The 17486-nt window shown below is 35.4% G+C and overlaps 1 protein-coding gene and 1 long non-coding RNA gene across 4 annotated transcripts in view; one reads left to right on the top strand and one right to left on the bottom strand.

Moving 5' to 3' along the window:
• ANKRD13C (ankyrin repeat domain 13C) overlaps nt 1–16156 on the top strand; it is a 91059-nt gene extending 74903 nt beyond the window's left edge. For 2 of the 3 annotated variants that reach the window (XM_045034769.1, XM_011284936.4), the window contains 4 exons: nt 1471–1550; nt 3234–3332; nt 8460–8560; nt 13526–16156. In XM_045034769.1, the coding sequence (XP_044890704.1) occupies nt 1471–1550; nt 3234–3332; nt 8460–8560; nt 13526–13656 (411 nt within the window). In that variant the 3' untranslated portion in view covers nt 13657–16156. The remainder of the gene's footprint in view (nt 1–1470; nt 1551–3233; nt 3333–8459; nt 8561–13525) is intronic. The other variant, XM_019837227.3, reaches the window with a different exon arrangement.
• Nucleotides 185–10419, bottom strand: LOC123379342. The gene is made up of 2 exons (XR_006583715.1): nt 10024–10419; nt 185–739 (listed from the first exon to the last, which is right to left on the bottom strand). It is a non-coding gene; the product is annotated as an uncharacterized LOC123379342 (long non-coding RNA).
• Nucleotides 16157–17486: the final 1330 nt, after the last annotated feature.

The following is a 17486-nucleotide window of genomic DNA, read 5'->3' as shown; positions in this document are numbered from 1 at the left end:
TTGTATTTAACAGTCTTTTGGCCTCTCTGACAAGTTGATGCTCTGATTTTTCTTTTTTCTGTATTGATTAATATTTGGCTTCTTTCTGTCTCTCCCACCACCCCCCAAAACCACCAATGCATGTTATTTTTAGGACTTAGTCATCAACCCTCTGTTTTCTCATTTATATATATATATATATATATATATATATATATATATATATATATGTATATAATTTTTTTTTTAATCTAGTCAGAGAATTCCCATATCTTTAACTCTGATTTCTTCCCTTTTCTTTTTGTAACTGCCCTCTAGAAACTTCCCTGGATATAACTGTTACTGTTATTTACTGAATACTTTATTCTGTTCTGGGCAGTGTGCTCTTTCTATACATTAACTCCTTGAATTCTTAACTGTAAGATAGGTGGTCATCTCCCATTTTGCAGGGGAGTTAAATTGACATAAGAGAATGTAACTTGCCCAAATTTCTACAACTACCAGTGGAGCTGGGATTCCAACCCAGTTTGCGGTCTTCAAAATTCTTGATTTTAACAGCTCTAATATCCTACCTATTAACATCTAATGCTCATAATATCCAGAAAGAAAGGTACTTCTCTGAATGGGACCCTCTCCCAGTGTCAACTCTTTATCTTGTTATTTATATCAGTCTTTCATTGATTGCCCTTTGCTCCATGAGTTTGTCTTGGCAGTTTTCAATTTCTGCGGCCACTCCCTTAGTCCTTATTGCAAATCCATCCTGTGGTAATACAAATTGATATTTAACAAAGACAACATGTAAGTTTTAAAAACTGATATGATCTTTATCACTATTGTTACTCTCTCTTCTGAACTTCCCTTTTCAGTTCAAATACATCAACTACTTTTTTTTTTATCATTGATTCTTCTTGTCTAAAATATACTTTTTATTTTGTTTTCATTTAAATCTGAGCATCCATCTCCTAGTCTCAATTTATTGTCCATAGAAGGTTGTTCTTTTTTCTGAACTTCAGTACTACTCAGTTTTTTGTAAGTTCATTTGGCCTTTAATCATGTAATATTTTATAATTCTGACTGTTATGTCTGTATGTTTGTTTTTTTTTTTTTTCTTTCCAACTCTGAATTGTAAATTCCTTGAAGTCAGGGTTAGTTTTTATATTTCTCTTTTGTTCCCATGTTCAACATCTGGCATAATATCAGGAATATTTTAGATGATTAAAACATTGAATGAATGGATTTTATTACTTTGATACTTGTCTTATTTGAGATTTAGGAAAAAAAATAATCTTACTGATGGAGCTTAAATCACCATGGAACTATCTCAGAAGTACTTCCTCAAGCATTATATTGAAGAGATTTAATTTAAGTACGTTAGCAATTTAAATAGTTTATTTTATGTTTTTATTTTATATTTTTAAAAATAAGACATTTTTCTTTCCCCTCTCCCTCTCTTTGTCTCTTCTTTCTTTGTTTCTTTTTATTTTTTGGCAGCCGGTTCGAAGACAGTCCCTTACCCCTCCTCCTCAGAACACTATTACATGGGAAGAATATATATCTGCTGAAAATGGAAAGTAAGTTTTTTTTATTTTATTTTGGAAAGTAAGGGTTGTTGTTGTTGTTTTTCTTTTGGTTTTATTTTGTTCATTGGTTTTTAGAAAGAACAATTTGGAAAAACATGAATATTCAGGTGTAAAATTATCTTAGAAAGAATTACTATTATGGTTTTGTCTGAAGCAATTATTTTTTCTTTTAAAAATACGATTAAGTGTGATCAGAATGGAATTGTTTTTCATATTGCCTGATGCTCAAACACCGTTTCCTTTTGTCCCACATCTTTCTGATGCCATTCAAAGAAAATATAATGTGAGGAATTTCCCACTACAGTTGCTTATTTGAGTGTTTCTATTATGTGTGAACTTTTATATTCTGTTACTGTGCTGAGACTTTACATGGTGGGAAAAGCCATGCACTGCTTTTCTACTTTTTACCTTTCTAAGCTCATCTCCTATCATTTATCTCTTTGTTTTAGCCTGTGCCAGACTTTTTCTCATCATCCTTACAAAAGACTTTGCTTAATGTTTTGTTACTGATCCTGGGGCACCTGGGTGGCTAAGTTGGTTGAGCACCCGACTTTGGCTCAGGTCATCATCTTGTGGTTTGCCAGTTCGAGTTCCACATTGGGCTCCCACTTCGGATCCTCTGTACCCTCTGCCTCTGCCCCTCCCCTGCCTGTGCTCACTTTCTCTCTTTCTCTCTCTCTCTCAAAAATAAAATAAACATTAAAGAAAATTATTTACAAAATGTTATATTACTGATCCTTACTAGAATACCATTTACATGGTTTGTATATAGTAGATATTTATTGAATAAAAGGATGATGAGTGAATAAATGATTTTATTTTTTTTTTAAAGTTTATTTTGAGAGAGAGAGAGCATACAAGCTGGGGAGGGGCAGAGAGAGAAGGAGAGAGAGACTCTCAAGGAGGCCCTTTGCTGTCAGCTGCTGTTGGCATGGAGCCTGACTTGGGGGTCTATCTCAGGAACCGTGAAATTGTGAACTAAGCTGAAATCAAGAGTCGGATGCTTAACTGCCACCCAGGTGCCCTAAAGTGGTTTATTTTAAATGAATAAGTAAAAAGATTTTTTTTTTCTGGCCAACTGTGTCAAAGAAGGTACAGTTGTTTATAGAAAATATTATTCCTTTGGTGGAGAAAATAAAATATTGCCTACTTCCACGATTAGGAAGAAGTTGTCATGACGATTTTTTTTTTTTCTATTTAGGGTTTTTTATTATACTTTTCTAACTTCTCCAAAATGTTTCCATCTTATAATAGTCTATAGTTAATATAAAATTCTTTATTTTTTCTTCTTATTGGTCAGTGCTAAGAAGTGTACACAGTAAAAGAGATTCAATTGGATAAGTGATTTTAGAGATATACAATATTTTTAAAGTTTATTTTTTCTAGTGATTTGATTTATTCCTAAAAATAGTGGTTATTGAAATTATATTCAATATGAAATTTGTTGAGTTTGATCATTTTTCTGAACTTTTCACTATGCTAGTTTCTTCTTTTTTTTACCCTTGTCTCATTTCTTGTATATGTCTTAAGTCCTTTTAACATAATTTAAATTGATTTCTACACAGAGTAAGAAAAATTAAAATATTAATGATGTCCTTAGAAGATGACAGATTCTTTATAGAAAGATGATAACATGTAGAAAAGGTTTTCCTAATTTTTTTCCCCCCATTTTAGAGCTCCTCATCTGGGTAGAGAACTGGTGTGCAAAGAGAGTAAGAAAACGTTTAAAGCTACAATAGCCATGAGCCAGGAATTTCCCTTGGGAATTGAGTCGTAAGTGTGTTACAAACTGTAAACGTTTATGAAAGAAACTGTGAAACCCTAAAGATTGTAATGATATTTGCATCTGAGTGTTGCATTTGATGCCTTTGAAATGAAAAAGCAAATAGCCATTGCTTTGATACTATGTCACCCTTATATACATTTTCTGGTTCACAAATTATTAACATTTTTACTACTTTAACCAGATACATTTTCAAATTGTTTTTAAATTATAAAAGTAGCAAATGAATATATGTTTATTGTAAAAAATCGAATAGGGTGGAAGTTTATAGAATAAAAATAACAGTTTACTTCTACTTCACTAATAGTTAATTGGTGAATAACTAGAGTAGTTTTGTCTAGATTTTTCTGCGTGTTTTTGCATTCTTTATAAGCTTGAGGGATAGTTTACATTTTGTTCTGTGAGTTTTGCTTTTTAATTTATTTTTTTCTTTTTTTCTTTAAAAAAATTTTTTTTAATGTTTATTTAGTTTTGAAAGAGAGAGAGACTGAGTGTGAGGGAGGGAGGCACAGAGGGAGAGGGAGACACAGAATCAGAAGCAGGCTCCAGGCTCTGAGCTGTCAGCACAGAGCCCAATGTAGGGTTTGAACTCATGAAGTGTGAGATCATGACCTGAGCCAAAGTCAGACACTTAACCGATTGAGCCACCCAGGCGCCCCAGTTTTGTTTGTTTGTTTGTTTGTTTATTTTATTTAAATCTTGTATTTATTTTTGAGAGAGAGAGAGACAGAGTGCAAGCAGGGGAGGAACAGAGAGAGAGGGAGACAGAATCAGAAGCAGGCTCCAGGTTCTGAGCTGTCAGCACAGAGCCCAACACAGGGCTCAAACCCATGAACCATGAGATCATGACCTGGGCCAAAGTCGGACGCTTAACAGACTGAGCCACCCAGGCACCCCTTGTTTTTTCTTTTAAAAATGAGTGTACAGTAGGCAAGTTTAGAAGGGAGAAGGAACTAAGAAGGAAAAAAAAATAGCCTGGGGCTTCAATTCATTCCTTACTACAAAGCTGTAATCAAGACAGTATGGTATTGGCACAAAAACGGACACACAGACCAATGGAATAGAATAGAGAACCCAGAATTGGACCCACAAGTGTATGGCCAACTAATCTTTGACAAAGCAGGAAGGAGTGTCCAATGGAAAAAAGATGGTCTCTTTAGCAAATGATGCTGGGAGAATTGGACAGCAACATGCAGAAGATTGAAACTGGACCACTTTCTTATATCATATACAAAAGTAAACTCAAAATGGATGAAAGACCTAAATGTGAGACAGGAAATCATCAACACCCTAGAGGAGAAAACGGACTAACAGCCTCTGACCTCAGCTGTAGCAGTTTCTTGCTTGACATGTCTCCAAAGGCAAGGGAAATAAAAGCAAAAATGAACTATTGGGACCTCATCAGGTTAAAAAGCTTCTGCACAGCAAAGGAAAGAATCAACACAACTGAAAGGCAACCAACAGAATGGGAGAAGGTATTTGCAAATGACCTATCAGATAAAGGGTTAGTATCAGAACCTACCAGTCTCAACACCTGAAAAACAAATAATCCAGTGAAGAAATGGGCAGAAGACATGAATAGACACTTTTCCAAAGAAGATACCCAGATGGCTAACAGACACATGAAAAGATGCTCAACATCCCGCATCATCAGGGAAATACAAATCACAACCACTTTGAGATCCATCTCACACCGGTCAGAGTGGCTAAAATTAATGACTCAGGAAACAACAGATGTTGGCGAGGATGTGGAGAAACGGGAACCCTCTTGCACTGTTGGTAGGAATGCAAACTGGTGCAGCCACTCTAGAAAACAACGTGGAAATTCCTCAAAAAATTAAAAATAGAATTACCCTATGACCCAGCAATAGCAGTACTAGAATTTATCCAGAGGATACAGGAGTGCTGATTCATAGGGGCACCCTAATGTTTATAGCAGCGCTATCACCAATAGCCAAATAATTTGAAAGAGCCAGATGTCCATAAACTGATGAATGGGTAAAGAAGATGTGGTATATGTACACATACATATCTATCTATACACACACACACACACACACACACACACACACATATACACACATATATACACACACATATATGTATGTGTCTATAACACACACACACACACACACACAAAACGGATCACTACTTGGTGGTGAAAAAGAATGAAATCTTGCCATTTGCAACAACGTGGATGAAACTAGAGCGTATTATACTAAGTGAAATAAGGCAGTCAGAAAAAGATATATGTTGTCACTCCTATGTGGGATTTGAGAAACTTAACAGAAGACCATAGGGGAAGGGAAGGAAAAATAAGTTACAAACGGAGAGGGAGGCAAACCATAAGAGGCTCTTAAATACAGAGAACAAACTGAGGGTTCATGGGGGTAGGGGGTTGGGGGAACGGGGAAAATGGGAGATGGGCATTAAGGAGGGCACTTATTGCGATGAACACTGGGTATTGTATGCAAGTGATGAATCATGGGAATCTACTCCCAAAGCCAGGAGCACACTGCATACACTGTATGTTAGCTAACTTGACAATGAATTATATTAAATAAATAATAAATAAAAATGAGTGTATCTCCGTATTTGCACAATAATTACATTTTTATGTCTTTTTCTTCTTTCCTTGGTATTTTGTAGTATTGATGTACTATCCTTTATTTTATTGTACCCCTACTGATAAACATTTTGATTGTACTTTTTCACCATTGTAAACAATACTGCAATGAACATCTTGACTATGTCCTTTCAAACCTGTACTTATCAGATGCTCATTTAAAAAAAAAACAGTTTGGAGAGATGGGTGGAATGGGAGAGGTGGGTCGATAGAGCTGACTGACAGAACTATAGCTTTAGCCTCCTCTCTAAAGTAAGGGGTAAGTTGAAGCCGCAGGCTATTTTTTCCTCCTTACTTCCTTCCCCTTCTAAACTGGCCTAGTATATTAAAAAATAATTCTCATAGAAGAAATAAAGAGTCATATTTTTTTTACCAAGGATATACATGCCTCATACTCCTCAATAACCCAAATATAGAAAAATAGAATGAGCTATGTATAGCCCTCAATCTATAGATCAGAGAGGGAGATTGATATTTCCCAGATGTGGCAAGGGCATTAGCCATGCATACAAATCTGCATAATTCATCCTGTCTTGGATCCAGTTGACCCATAAAACTGGATACACCAGTTTTATGTTCTAATAAGGAAGAAAATGTGGCTAATTGTAATATGCTATCAATTTTAGGAGTTATCCCAATTTCACTGTTAATATGCGAAAAAAAACAGGTACATTAGTATTTATAAAATGTGGTCATTATAACCATTCCTTCTGAAAAAAAGAAACATAGCATATAAAAGCCAGACAAAAAATTCATTCTAGAATATAACATAGGTCAAAGAACAGAAGAAAATTCCTTATAAATGCTATAGAAAAACGTAAAAGGTACCTGGGTGGCTCAGTTGGTTGAGCGACCGACTTCGGCTCAGGTCATGATCTCACAGTTTGTGAGTTTGAGCCCTACATCAGGCTCTGTGCTGACAGCTCGGAGCCTGGAGCCTGCTTCTGATTCTATGTCTCCCTCACTCTCTGCCCCTCCCCCACTCATGCTCTGTCTCTCTCTGTCTCAGAAATAAATAAACATAAAAGAAATTAAAAAGAAAAACGTAAAAGGAATGTGAAATCAGTGAAATGGATCATTCTAAGATGAGATGATAATAGAATGAAATAAAAAGACTATAAAGCTAAGGAAATAAATTAAGCACTAATAACACTGTTGCAAAATAAATACATTAGAAACAACAGTGAACACAGTAGATGTGGCTGGAAAATAAAATTCGATAGTTCATAATGAATTTATGAAAAGAGATTAAAGGAATTGGAGAAGTAGCGTTTATGGAGGATAAAGAGGGTTCAACATAAGGATTATTGGTGATCCACTTATATAGAGAGCCTCCAAAATGTAAACAAAATAGTATTCAAAATAGGATAAAAGACATTTTTTCTGTAAGGAAACCCTGAGTTTGTAACATAGTATTATGTTCTAATGAGAAAAATCAATAATGATTGTAACAATAATTATCCCGATTAGACTATTGGACTTCAGTTGTTGACAAATCCAAAAAAGAGGTTAAAAACCTGGCTTTACATTTTTTCACATCTCTGGCATTTCGGAGACAAAGAAAGTGTGATCAGGTAGTGTATCTGGCTAAGATGTCATTTACATATCAAGGCAGTTGAAGAAAACACAGAAGAATTCAAGAAATATAGCAGCCATGGGTCCACTTTGAAAGAAAAACACTATTACTAGGGGCCCCTGGGTGGCTCAGTCGGTTGGTTAAGCATCCGACTTCAGCTCAGGTCATGATTTCACCATTTGTGAGTTCAAGCCCCACATCGGGCTCTGTGTTGACAGCTCAGAGCCTGGAGCCTCGTTTGGATTTTGTGTGTCTCTCTCTCTGCCTCTCCCCCACTCACACTCTGTCTCTCAAAAATAAAAATAAACATTAAAAAAAAATTTTTAAAGGAAAAGACTACTACTTAAAAATGAAATCCATCCAACCAAAAGATGAAAGGAGAAGTTCTAGTTAATGACTAGTGTAATACTGAATCCTGGGAGACATCATGAAATTGTAATTCAGAGGGAAAGAAGCATAAGCTGAAATTTTATGCCAGCTAGATTGCCCTCTAGCAAAACAGAACACTCATTTATGAAATCTGCAAGAAATCAAGGAATACTAAGCACATAAGAGCCCATCACACATAAAGAATTGACAGTGAAATACAGGCACTCAAACAGTGAGGCTAAGTAAAGAACTCAGGAAAGTGTAGACTTCAGAAAGAACATGGGTGTAAGCCTTGAGTTCATTTAAGTATAGATCTAAAGTCAAACAGTATGGAAATTGTAGCTTCACATTCAAATGTAAAAGTTGTGAACTTTGACAGTAAAAAGAATAATAAAGAGTCATGAGGATGAAGGAGGTGACATTTCCTCATCCTTAACATCTAGAAGTTAATACTGTCTGAGTTTGATGCATATAGTTATAAAACAACATAAGGACACAAATCAATTTGAAAAATGATAACATTTTTTTTCTCCGTCCATTTTTCAGATTATTGAATGTTTTGGAAGTAATAGCTCCCTTCAAGCACTTTAACAAGCTTAGAGAATTTGTTCAGATGAAGCTTCCTCCAGGCTTTCCTGTAAAACTAGGTAAGAGAAAAATTTACATTTCCTAATAGGTAATTTCATTGCCTGTTAGAAACATGAAACCGTTTACTAACATTTAATAAGAAATGTGCTTTTGAAGGAAAATGATTTCCTAGTTGCTTATGTTTTTATAGTTTTTCTGTGATGATACGGATTGAGATTCATGTTTTCAACTATATAAAGTGCCCAGTGCATTTCTAATTCTACTGGATTTAACTTACATATAAGGGATATGTGAGTATTTCGTACAATGGGGTGCGGGTAAACTTACAATGCACTGTGATAATGTTTTTAACGTGGAAATAGGGAGACTGGATTTTAGCCCTAAGTTTTAGCAGACTCTTGAGTTTCTGAACAGTGGGGATGTTTCTGGGATCAGCAGTCGGTATTCATGGGTAAAGTAATCCTCATTTTTCAGTCTTAAATGTTTAAACTTAATTTCATCTTAAGCACGATCTTTAAAAATAGTAAACTCCCATTTTGTATGCAATAGTAGTGCATATTTAACTATTTAAGTATATCAGAAAACTGGGAACAAGAGACTATTAAAAGTTTCTTTAGGAGTTTAGACTTATATTTAGCATTAAGCTTCAGGAAAACCTTTCATACCACCCATTTTATGTTTGGATGGCATTAATATGCCAGCAGATATTTAATCAGTGCTTGCTATGTGCCAGATGCTTTTCTAGGGGTTAGAGACAGCAAAGTCTCTCTTAGTGTTTGCATTCCAGTGGGAGAGAAAAATAATATATAATAAATATAACCTTTATATAATCCCTCAGATATATTTTATTTTTTTATTCAACATTACTGAAACCACATTTCACGATAATTAGGCCAAAATGCTTTTCTCTCAGAAATAATGCTTTAATTCCTAAAAATTAAACATAACCTTCTCAACTTTCGCAACCTGGAAGTAAGCATTTTGAGGGTTAAAATGGATTTTAAAGTATGTTTTCAAAATGTCATTATGATTCCCTTTGTGATGAAAAATCACTGGGAACCCAGTATCTACTTGAAGAAACCAGTGATAAGACCTTAGGCAGAAATGATTTGAAAATTAAAGTGATCAAGAGATGTGTGTTTGAGCTGTGGGTAGGGATCATTATGTGAGCATTTCTGCTTAAAATCCCACTGTAATTTTCTATAGCCAGAAAATAGTTGAAGCAATGGACTCCCTTGTAGGTGCTGTATTTAAAGAGGCACAGTGACAAACTAAAGTAGTGGGCAGGTTGAATATATGACAGTTTCAAACTATCCCTGCATTCACATCTATTTAAGTCCCAAACCCCAAATGCCCACAATGCAATATAGACTTGTATGCAAAAGAAAAATCTTATTATGTGAAAAGGAAAAAAGAGTCTGCAATACTTCTTTGCAGGCATTTCTCTGTTTAGAACCACATTCTTAACAAGGAATTGACAGTCTTTTGCTTGTATACTTAAAGTTTTCAGGAATTTGTTTACCTTTCTCTCTTTTGTCTTTTTGTCCCTCTTTTGCATTAATCCTATAAAACTCTGGTCCTGGGTCTGGGTCCTGGGTTTCTGTCTTCAGTCTAAAAAATACAATTGAGGGGGAAAATTATAAAAAATTTAGAAATTGTTGTTAAGACAATTGTATGTTTTCAAAATCAGCCAAAGCTTTAAATCTCTTTTTATTCTCCTTCCATTTTGCTCAAAGGCTAAATTGAACCTCTTTTCACCAGTTCCATTCTTCTTCCACTATTTCCTCCCACAGTCTAAGCAGATGATTTTTGCTTCCTTTGTTCCAAAAAAAGACAATCATGGGGGCACCTGGGTGGCTCAGTCCATTGAGCATCCAACTCTTGATTTCGACTCAGGTCATGATCCCAGGATTGTGAGATCGAGCCCCACATCAGGCTCCACACTGAGCATGGAGCCTACTTAAGATTCTCTCTCCCTCTGCCCCTCTCCCCAACTCGCATTCTCTCTCTTTGTCTCTAAAATAATAATAATAATAAAAAGAAGCTTGCTTCAAAAAAAGATGATCTGAAACAATACCTCCCTATTACTCACCACTCCCCATACAGACTTTTTTTTTGCTGCAAGTCCCATCTTTTCCTTTATCTTTCCTGTCTCAGTGGAAGTGGTGCCTCTCTTTTTTTTTAGCTTGAATAATCTCTCCATTTGTACTATGGATCTGTTTTCCTCCCATCTCTTTTAAAAAGCTTGCTCTATCAATCTCCCCCTATTTCTCTTTTATATTCAGACTCTCTTCTTTACTGCTTTTTCTCTCTTAGCTGTTAGACTTTGTTCAGATCTATCTCCTTTTAAGATTCAACCAACTGGGGCGCCTGGGTGGCATAATAGGTTAGGCATCGGACTTCAGCTCAGGTCATGATCTCACGGTTTGTGAGTTCGAGTCCCACATCGGGTGAGCACTTTGAGCCCAGCTTCAGGCTCCGTGCTTGGGATTCTCTCTCTCTCTCTCTCTGCCCCTTGCTCATTTGTGCCATTTCTCTCTCTCAAAAATAAATTAATAACAGAAAAGAGAAAAGAAAAGAAAAAAAAATTTTCAACCAACTAAGTAAAATATAAAACAAACCCTTGAACTCTGTCGTACCCAGCACTTGCCTTTAATCTTTGCTTTTCATAGCCAGGCTACTTGAAAGTCTACTTTTTATCTCCATGGTTACTTTCTACTTATAGTTATATTGTAAATGGGAGAAGGTGAAGGGACATAAAGGGAGGCAAAGTTTTTCTACTTCACTTGAACTGCTAAAATGATGACACCAGAAGACTATGATAAGTTAGTTATATATAATCAGTACCTGGCTGAAGAAGCCATATACAAAGAGAAGAATCACCTCAGTCTTTTTCTTCATCTTCACACGATGTTCTTGCTGTATGTCTTCACACTTTCCCATGTGGTAAGGACACTTGCCATATTGGATTCGGGACCACTCTAATGACTTTTAACTTGATTACCTCTGCAAATTGTAGACCTTGTCTCCAAAAATGGTCACATTCTGAGATAGTAGGAGTTAGGACTGGAACACAGATTTTTGGAGGGGAAAGAATTCGATGCACAGCAATAGCCAAAGCAATTTTGAAAAGAATAAAGTATGAGTAATTAGTCTACTCAATTTCAATATTTATTATATAGCTATAGTAACCAAGACTGTTGTATTGGCTGAGGGATAAATATATAAATCAACTTAACAGAACAAAGAATCCAGAGATAGACCCTCATAAATATGCACAACTGATTTTTTATAAAGATGCAATAGCAGTTCAATGGAGGAAAGCTACCCTTCTCAACAAATGATGCAGGAGCAATTGGACATCCAAAGGAAAAACGGAAACCTCCATCTGAGTCCTGTAGTTATATAAAAATTAACTGAAAATGGGCCAGAGATTGAATTAAAATGTAAAACTGTAAAACTGTAAAACTTCTGGGAAATAAACAGAAAACACCTTACAGATACAGGTTTAAACAAAGAGTTCTTAGACTTCATACCACAAGTATGAGCCATAGAAAGAAAAATCAATGAATTGGACTTTATCAAAAGTAAAGCCTGTTTGCTCTGTGAAATACCCAGTTAAAAGAAAGAAAACACAAGAACTTTTGAGACTCATCAGTAACAAGCCAATTACAAACGGGCGAAAGACACAGACATTTCATCCAAGAGGATATCTGAACGGAAAACAAGTGCACGAACAACGTTCAGAATTCTTAGCCGTTGGGGAGATGCAAATTAAAATTAAGTATCACTTTACATACCTAACAGAATGGCTAAAATAAAACATGTGACAACACCAAATGTCTGGCAGAGGTGGAAAAGCTGGATCACTCCTTACGGGTTGAATTGACTGTAAAAGCCCCGACTAGAAACAGCCCGGCAGCTCATTGCAGGTTTTCTTTCTCTCTTCCACTCTTACTATGTTTATTATTGATACTTATGTTGTTAAATCTAGTGAATGCTTTTCTGTTATCCTTCTTCATCTCTCCAGGATCTGTAGCGTTCTATTTTTGTAGCGTCCTGTCTGAATGAATGATAGTTTTTCTTCAGATTTCCTCTGACTTGATAGAATTCTCTCTTGATTTTCTTCCTGCCTGTCTGGCTGCTGCTTCTGGAGCACATCTCTCCTTTTACTCTTGTCACCTTACGTTATATTCTCATTGCATCTGCTAAAACATAAGCCAAAGCACGTTCCTACTCTGCTGACAAACTTTCATTGGTTTCCCATTTCCTGGAGAGTAAGAGCCAAAGACTTTTTCTGGACCTAAAACCCACTTGATCTAGGTCCCTGTTTCTCCTCTAACCTCATCTCCTCCTTATCTTCCCCTCATTGGTCTCTTAGCTGTTCCCAGGATACACCAGACACTTTCTTTTTTAGGGCTTTTGGGCTTGTTCCCTCTACTTGGGATTCTTCCCCCTCTAGACAACTAACTGTATGGTTCATACCTCAGGTCTTTGGTGAAAGGTCTAGAACTCTTACCCCAATTATTCCAATTCTGATGGGATTTTTTTTTATCACATATATTTAAGTGATGGATTGTAGTTAGTATTTTAAAACAAAAGGGACTAATGTATTTCTTTTGTATTAGAATGATAATAAATCAGCTCAGATTAAGAATAGCATCTATGCTATAATAAGAAGAAAAGATGCCAGAATGCAAAAAGTCCAAATGTTTCTGTCTCTTTGCCCCAAGTAAAAGATAAAAAGACCAGTGGAGTCTGACATTACAGGCTTAAGACTGGGAAGCAACGGGAACTTGTGTTTTTGGTGTGATTCTTGATGCCTTGGTGTGTTTCTCTTTTCACCAATAGAAACCCTTCTCCAAACTAGACACGCTCACTATTAGACATATTTTAGGATTTATCAGTTCCTTGAATAATGCTTTTTTACATTTGAAGGAGTATGGATATCTCTAATAGTATTTACGGTGTATAAATAGATGATCACTTTATTTTACGATGTTATCATTGATCGTCCTCTCTAGATATTCCCGTGTTTCCTACGATCACAGCCACTGTGACTTTTCAGGAGTTTCGATATGATGAATTTGATGGCTCCATCTTTACTATACCTGATGACTATAAGGAAGACCCAAGCCGTTTTCCTGATCTTTAACTGACATGGAAAATGATGTCATCTGACCAAGGAAAGCAAGAGAATACAGAGACCCCAGAAGTGAATCCAAATAGAAGGGACAAATATTCAGCGGAGAAAAGGGAATTACATTGAATCGACACATCAGTAAAATGATATGATGAAATGGGCCTTTAAAAAGAATTTCAGCAAGTTTCCTGATGTGCCATTTTCAGTCTTTTTAAAAATATACATATTATAAGTGTAATAGTTTGACACCTTAATGACCCTGAGTACTTCTTATGTAAAACAGCTCTAAGTGCTGTGATTTGTTTTTAAAGATTTTTACACTTCTTGTTGAAATATATATGCATATAAATATATCTATATCTAAAACACTCCTGGACCATTAACATAAATTAAATGTCTTAAGAGATATGAAGCCCTTTTAAACTTGTCATCTTATATTCAAGGTGATATTTATAAATACTCCTTCAAGCTTTGTTTTCATAAAATGTAAACTATGTAACATTATGTATAGTTCAGTAATTTGAATGTTTGTTCAATATAATGAACTAGAAGGAATGCAGTTTTCTGTAGATGAATGAACCAAATGGTAACCATTAAACAATTGCATTTATATGTTGCAATACATTTCAGAAGGAGCGTTCACTCTGCAGGGAATAAGGTACCTCCTTTAGCACCTTAGTGCAATTCATCGTGGTGCTATTTGTTTTTACCTGAATTCTTTCTTCAATGGAAAATGTTTGTTACTAATCTTCCTTTCATAGAACCTCAATTTTTTTTTCTAAACTTGAGTTTAAAAGTCCTTTTTGTGTTCATGATAAGGTGTGGTTAGCATGCTTAAAGATACTCCTCTTCCAAATCTCAGCACTTTAAAAATACTCCACAAATTTTTAAACTTGCTTCCTAATAACTGCACATCATTCTGATTATTTTGTTTTTAATGGATCATGGATGCATTCGTGTCAGTTTTAAAAAAACAACCCACATATTTTGGACGTCCCTACATATTTAATGCTTTCAAAGTAAGGTAAAAACATTTTATATGCTAACAATATTTGTTACAAGCTAAATTCCAGAAATGTACACAGGATCGACAATTCCTACTGTTTATTTTTTTAAGTCACAAGAAAATATTTATTGATTTTAATTAATCTCCGAAGTGAAATCATGCATTACTCATTTTTGCATTTAAAATTTTTCATATTTATTCCAAGATGGTTTGAAGGTCCAAGAATGAAAATAAATTAGGGAGAATAATGTATTACAGTCATAAAATGTTATGCTGTATTAAAGAGCTTAAAGAAATGTTTTTTAAATGTGTACTGATAAATGTGTCAGAATGCATCTGTCAAATTTTGTAGAATGACCAAATAGTTTAAACTTTTTCCGGGATTTTAACTAATTTGAATGAATTTAGAGACTTTTATTGAAGAGGTGATTTATTTAAAAATCCAAAGCATCAACCATAAGAAAGTTTTATAATAAACATCTTTAAAGCTGCATCTTCCATGCTGAAACATACTACATTGCATATGTTGACATTTTATTAAATACATTTTATAATGAAGTAATCATAGTTAAAAATTCAAAGACCAATTACTACCTTGTGTGGGTCTGTTGAATTTTGTGGAAAAAGTTGGTAAACCCAGATTAGGTTTATTGAATAGAAGTTGATCCCTATTATTTTGGGAATGCTTGTTGATCAAGTGACTTGGAGATTGAATTATCCTGTCGGTGATTATATGAGGTGTGAGACACTGAACAGCAGTGGGCACTGTTGCTTTTAGGCTCCCTCGCTTTGTGGGAATATGGTATGCTTCAGGAGTAGACTGCAGATTTTTTCATACGTACAGACAACTTAGTGGATAAGAAACATGGTAAATTGCAGCTTGGGATTTATCAAGCTCCTAAAAGCTGTGAATATTTTGCTGGGGTACACTGGAGGTAGGAAGACTACTGAAAACTTTTGCACTTGGATTTTGTTTTTAACTCTTAACCTTCTTCTTTCATAAAGAATAGTAGATTATCCATTCCAAATTTTTCTTTTTTTACTCTCTCATAGAAGCTTATTTAAAAGTTCAGTGGGTGATGGGCACCCATATTAAGGAGAGCACTTGTTGTGATGAACACTGGATGTTATATATGTGATAAATCACTAAATTCTCCTTCTGAAACCAATACTACACTGTATGTTAACTAACATGAATTTAAATAAAAATAAAATTAAAAAGTTCAAATTTAATGAAGCAATCAGGAAAGACTTTGTTTAAGAATTCTTCAGTCTTTGTTAAGAATCCCCAGTCTTTCAGGGATCAGCCCCTCTGGGTTGATCCAGGTTTTAAAAGGGCAACCTACTATCTCCCATTCTGGGTGGGATACGAGCCTACGTATCTGTATTATGTATTATCACTCCACCAAAATGTCTTTTATCTGATCACAGAGGGCAAGCAAATGTATCTCTTATGATGGTGAAAACAAGGAGTTAATTAATGCAAATAAACTTTTCACAATATTAGACTTTTCAAAATGTGCCTTTTAATCCAGTTAATGAAGCTATGTATGCTGTGTTTCAAGTAAGTAGATCAAAAAACCATATATTTTGATAATCTCACATGAAAATCTAGATTTTGTGTTGATTTGTTATTTAAGTCTGTAAAATTCTATCTACCTTACAACTGTGACTGAAGAAACTGTTTAAACTTGGGAGACTGTAAAACGGTCACCTGACATGGCCCTTTACAAGTGCTCAATATTCCTGCCACCTAGTACAGAATCAGAGGAGATAGGATTCTTGTCTTCAAGAAAATTGTTCCCTAGAGACAATTTGCCTCTGTGTGTAGTCATTTGTATACAGAGAATTGTCACACGTCACAAAAGGGAAGCATAAAGCAGATGCTGTGATTATGGGGAGGCAGGTCCATACAGTGGTCTGGAAATGACCGCATTTTCAAAGAAGCCGATAGCAGCTGTAGCCAAAGAACTACCAACGGCTGACCCTTGAACACACAGGGGTTAGTGGTGTCAACCTCCCCCCCCCCCCCCGCAGTCAAAAATCCATGTAACTTTTGATTCCCCCCCCGCCCCCCCCACATTTAATTACTAACAGCCTACTGTTGACTGGAAGGCTTACTGACAAAGAGGTGAAATATTTTGTTCATTATATATATTATATATTCTTGAAACAAAGCTAGAGAAAAACATTAAGAAAATGATGAGAAAATATACAGTACTGTACTATATCAAAAAATCTGCATATAAGTGCAGCTGTACAGTTCACACCCATGTTAAGTGTCAACTATAGTTTCTTTCTCCTGCTTAGAACTGGTGTTGCGCCCCACTCACTCAAAAATGGGTTTTCCTGGTGGTGTTCATGTACAGTTTGTTATTCACACCTTGGGGGATGGTGGTAAATGATTGTTTTAGTGAGCCTAGTCTTTCAAATTGAGAATTAGTGAGTAGCACGGGGCACAGTATGTCTCTACTGTTAACTCTAGCAAAAGGTACCTTAACCATGTTTTCAGAATCAACAAAATGCATCCTTACCAAACTTGTTATATTTGAAATTAGGAAGTTTCAAAGACGATGGATGGTGAAACTTGCCCCAGAGATAATTGGACAGGAAGTGTTAAACCACTTGTAAAGACAACAAAATTCAACTTGGTAAAAGCCCATCATTTGTATACTATGAATTAGCAGAAACTACCTTTGCAAAGCATTTTATGTCAGAAATCTGTGGCAATAGTATGTCCTAGTCAAACCATCTCAAGTATTAACATTTTTCGGATCATGTGATCCTTCTTACAGTACTATCCAGTGATGAACTTTAAAAAAAATTTTTAAAGGGT

The sequence above is a fragment of the Felis catus genome, chromosome C1 (assembly GCF_018350175.1).
Source record: "Felis catus isolate Fca126 chromosome C1, F.catus_Fca126_mat1.0, whole genome shotgun sequence".
NCBI classification, from domain to species: domain Eukaryota; kingdom Metazoa; phylum Chordata; class Mammalia; order Carnivora; family Felidae; genus Felis; species Felis catus.
This window is presented reverse-complemented; position numbering and strand designations above follow the sequence as displayed.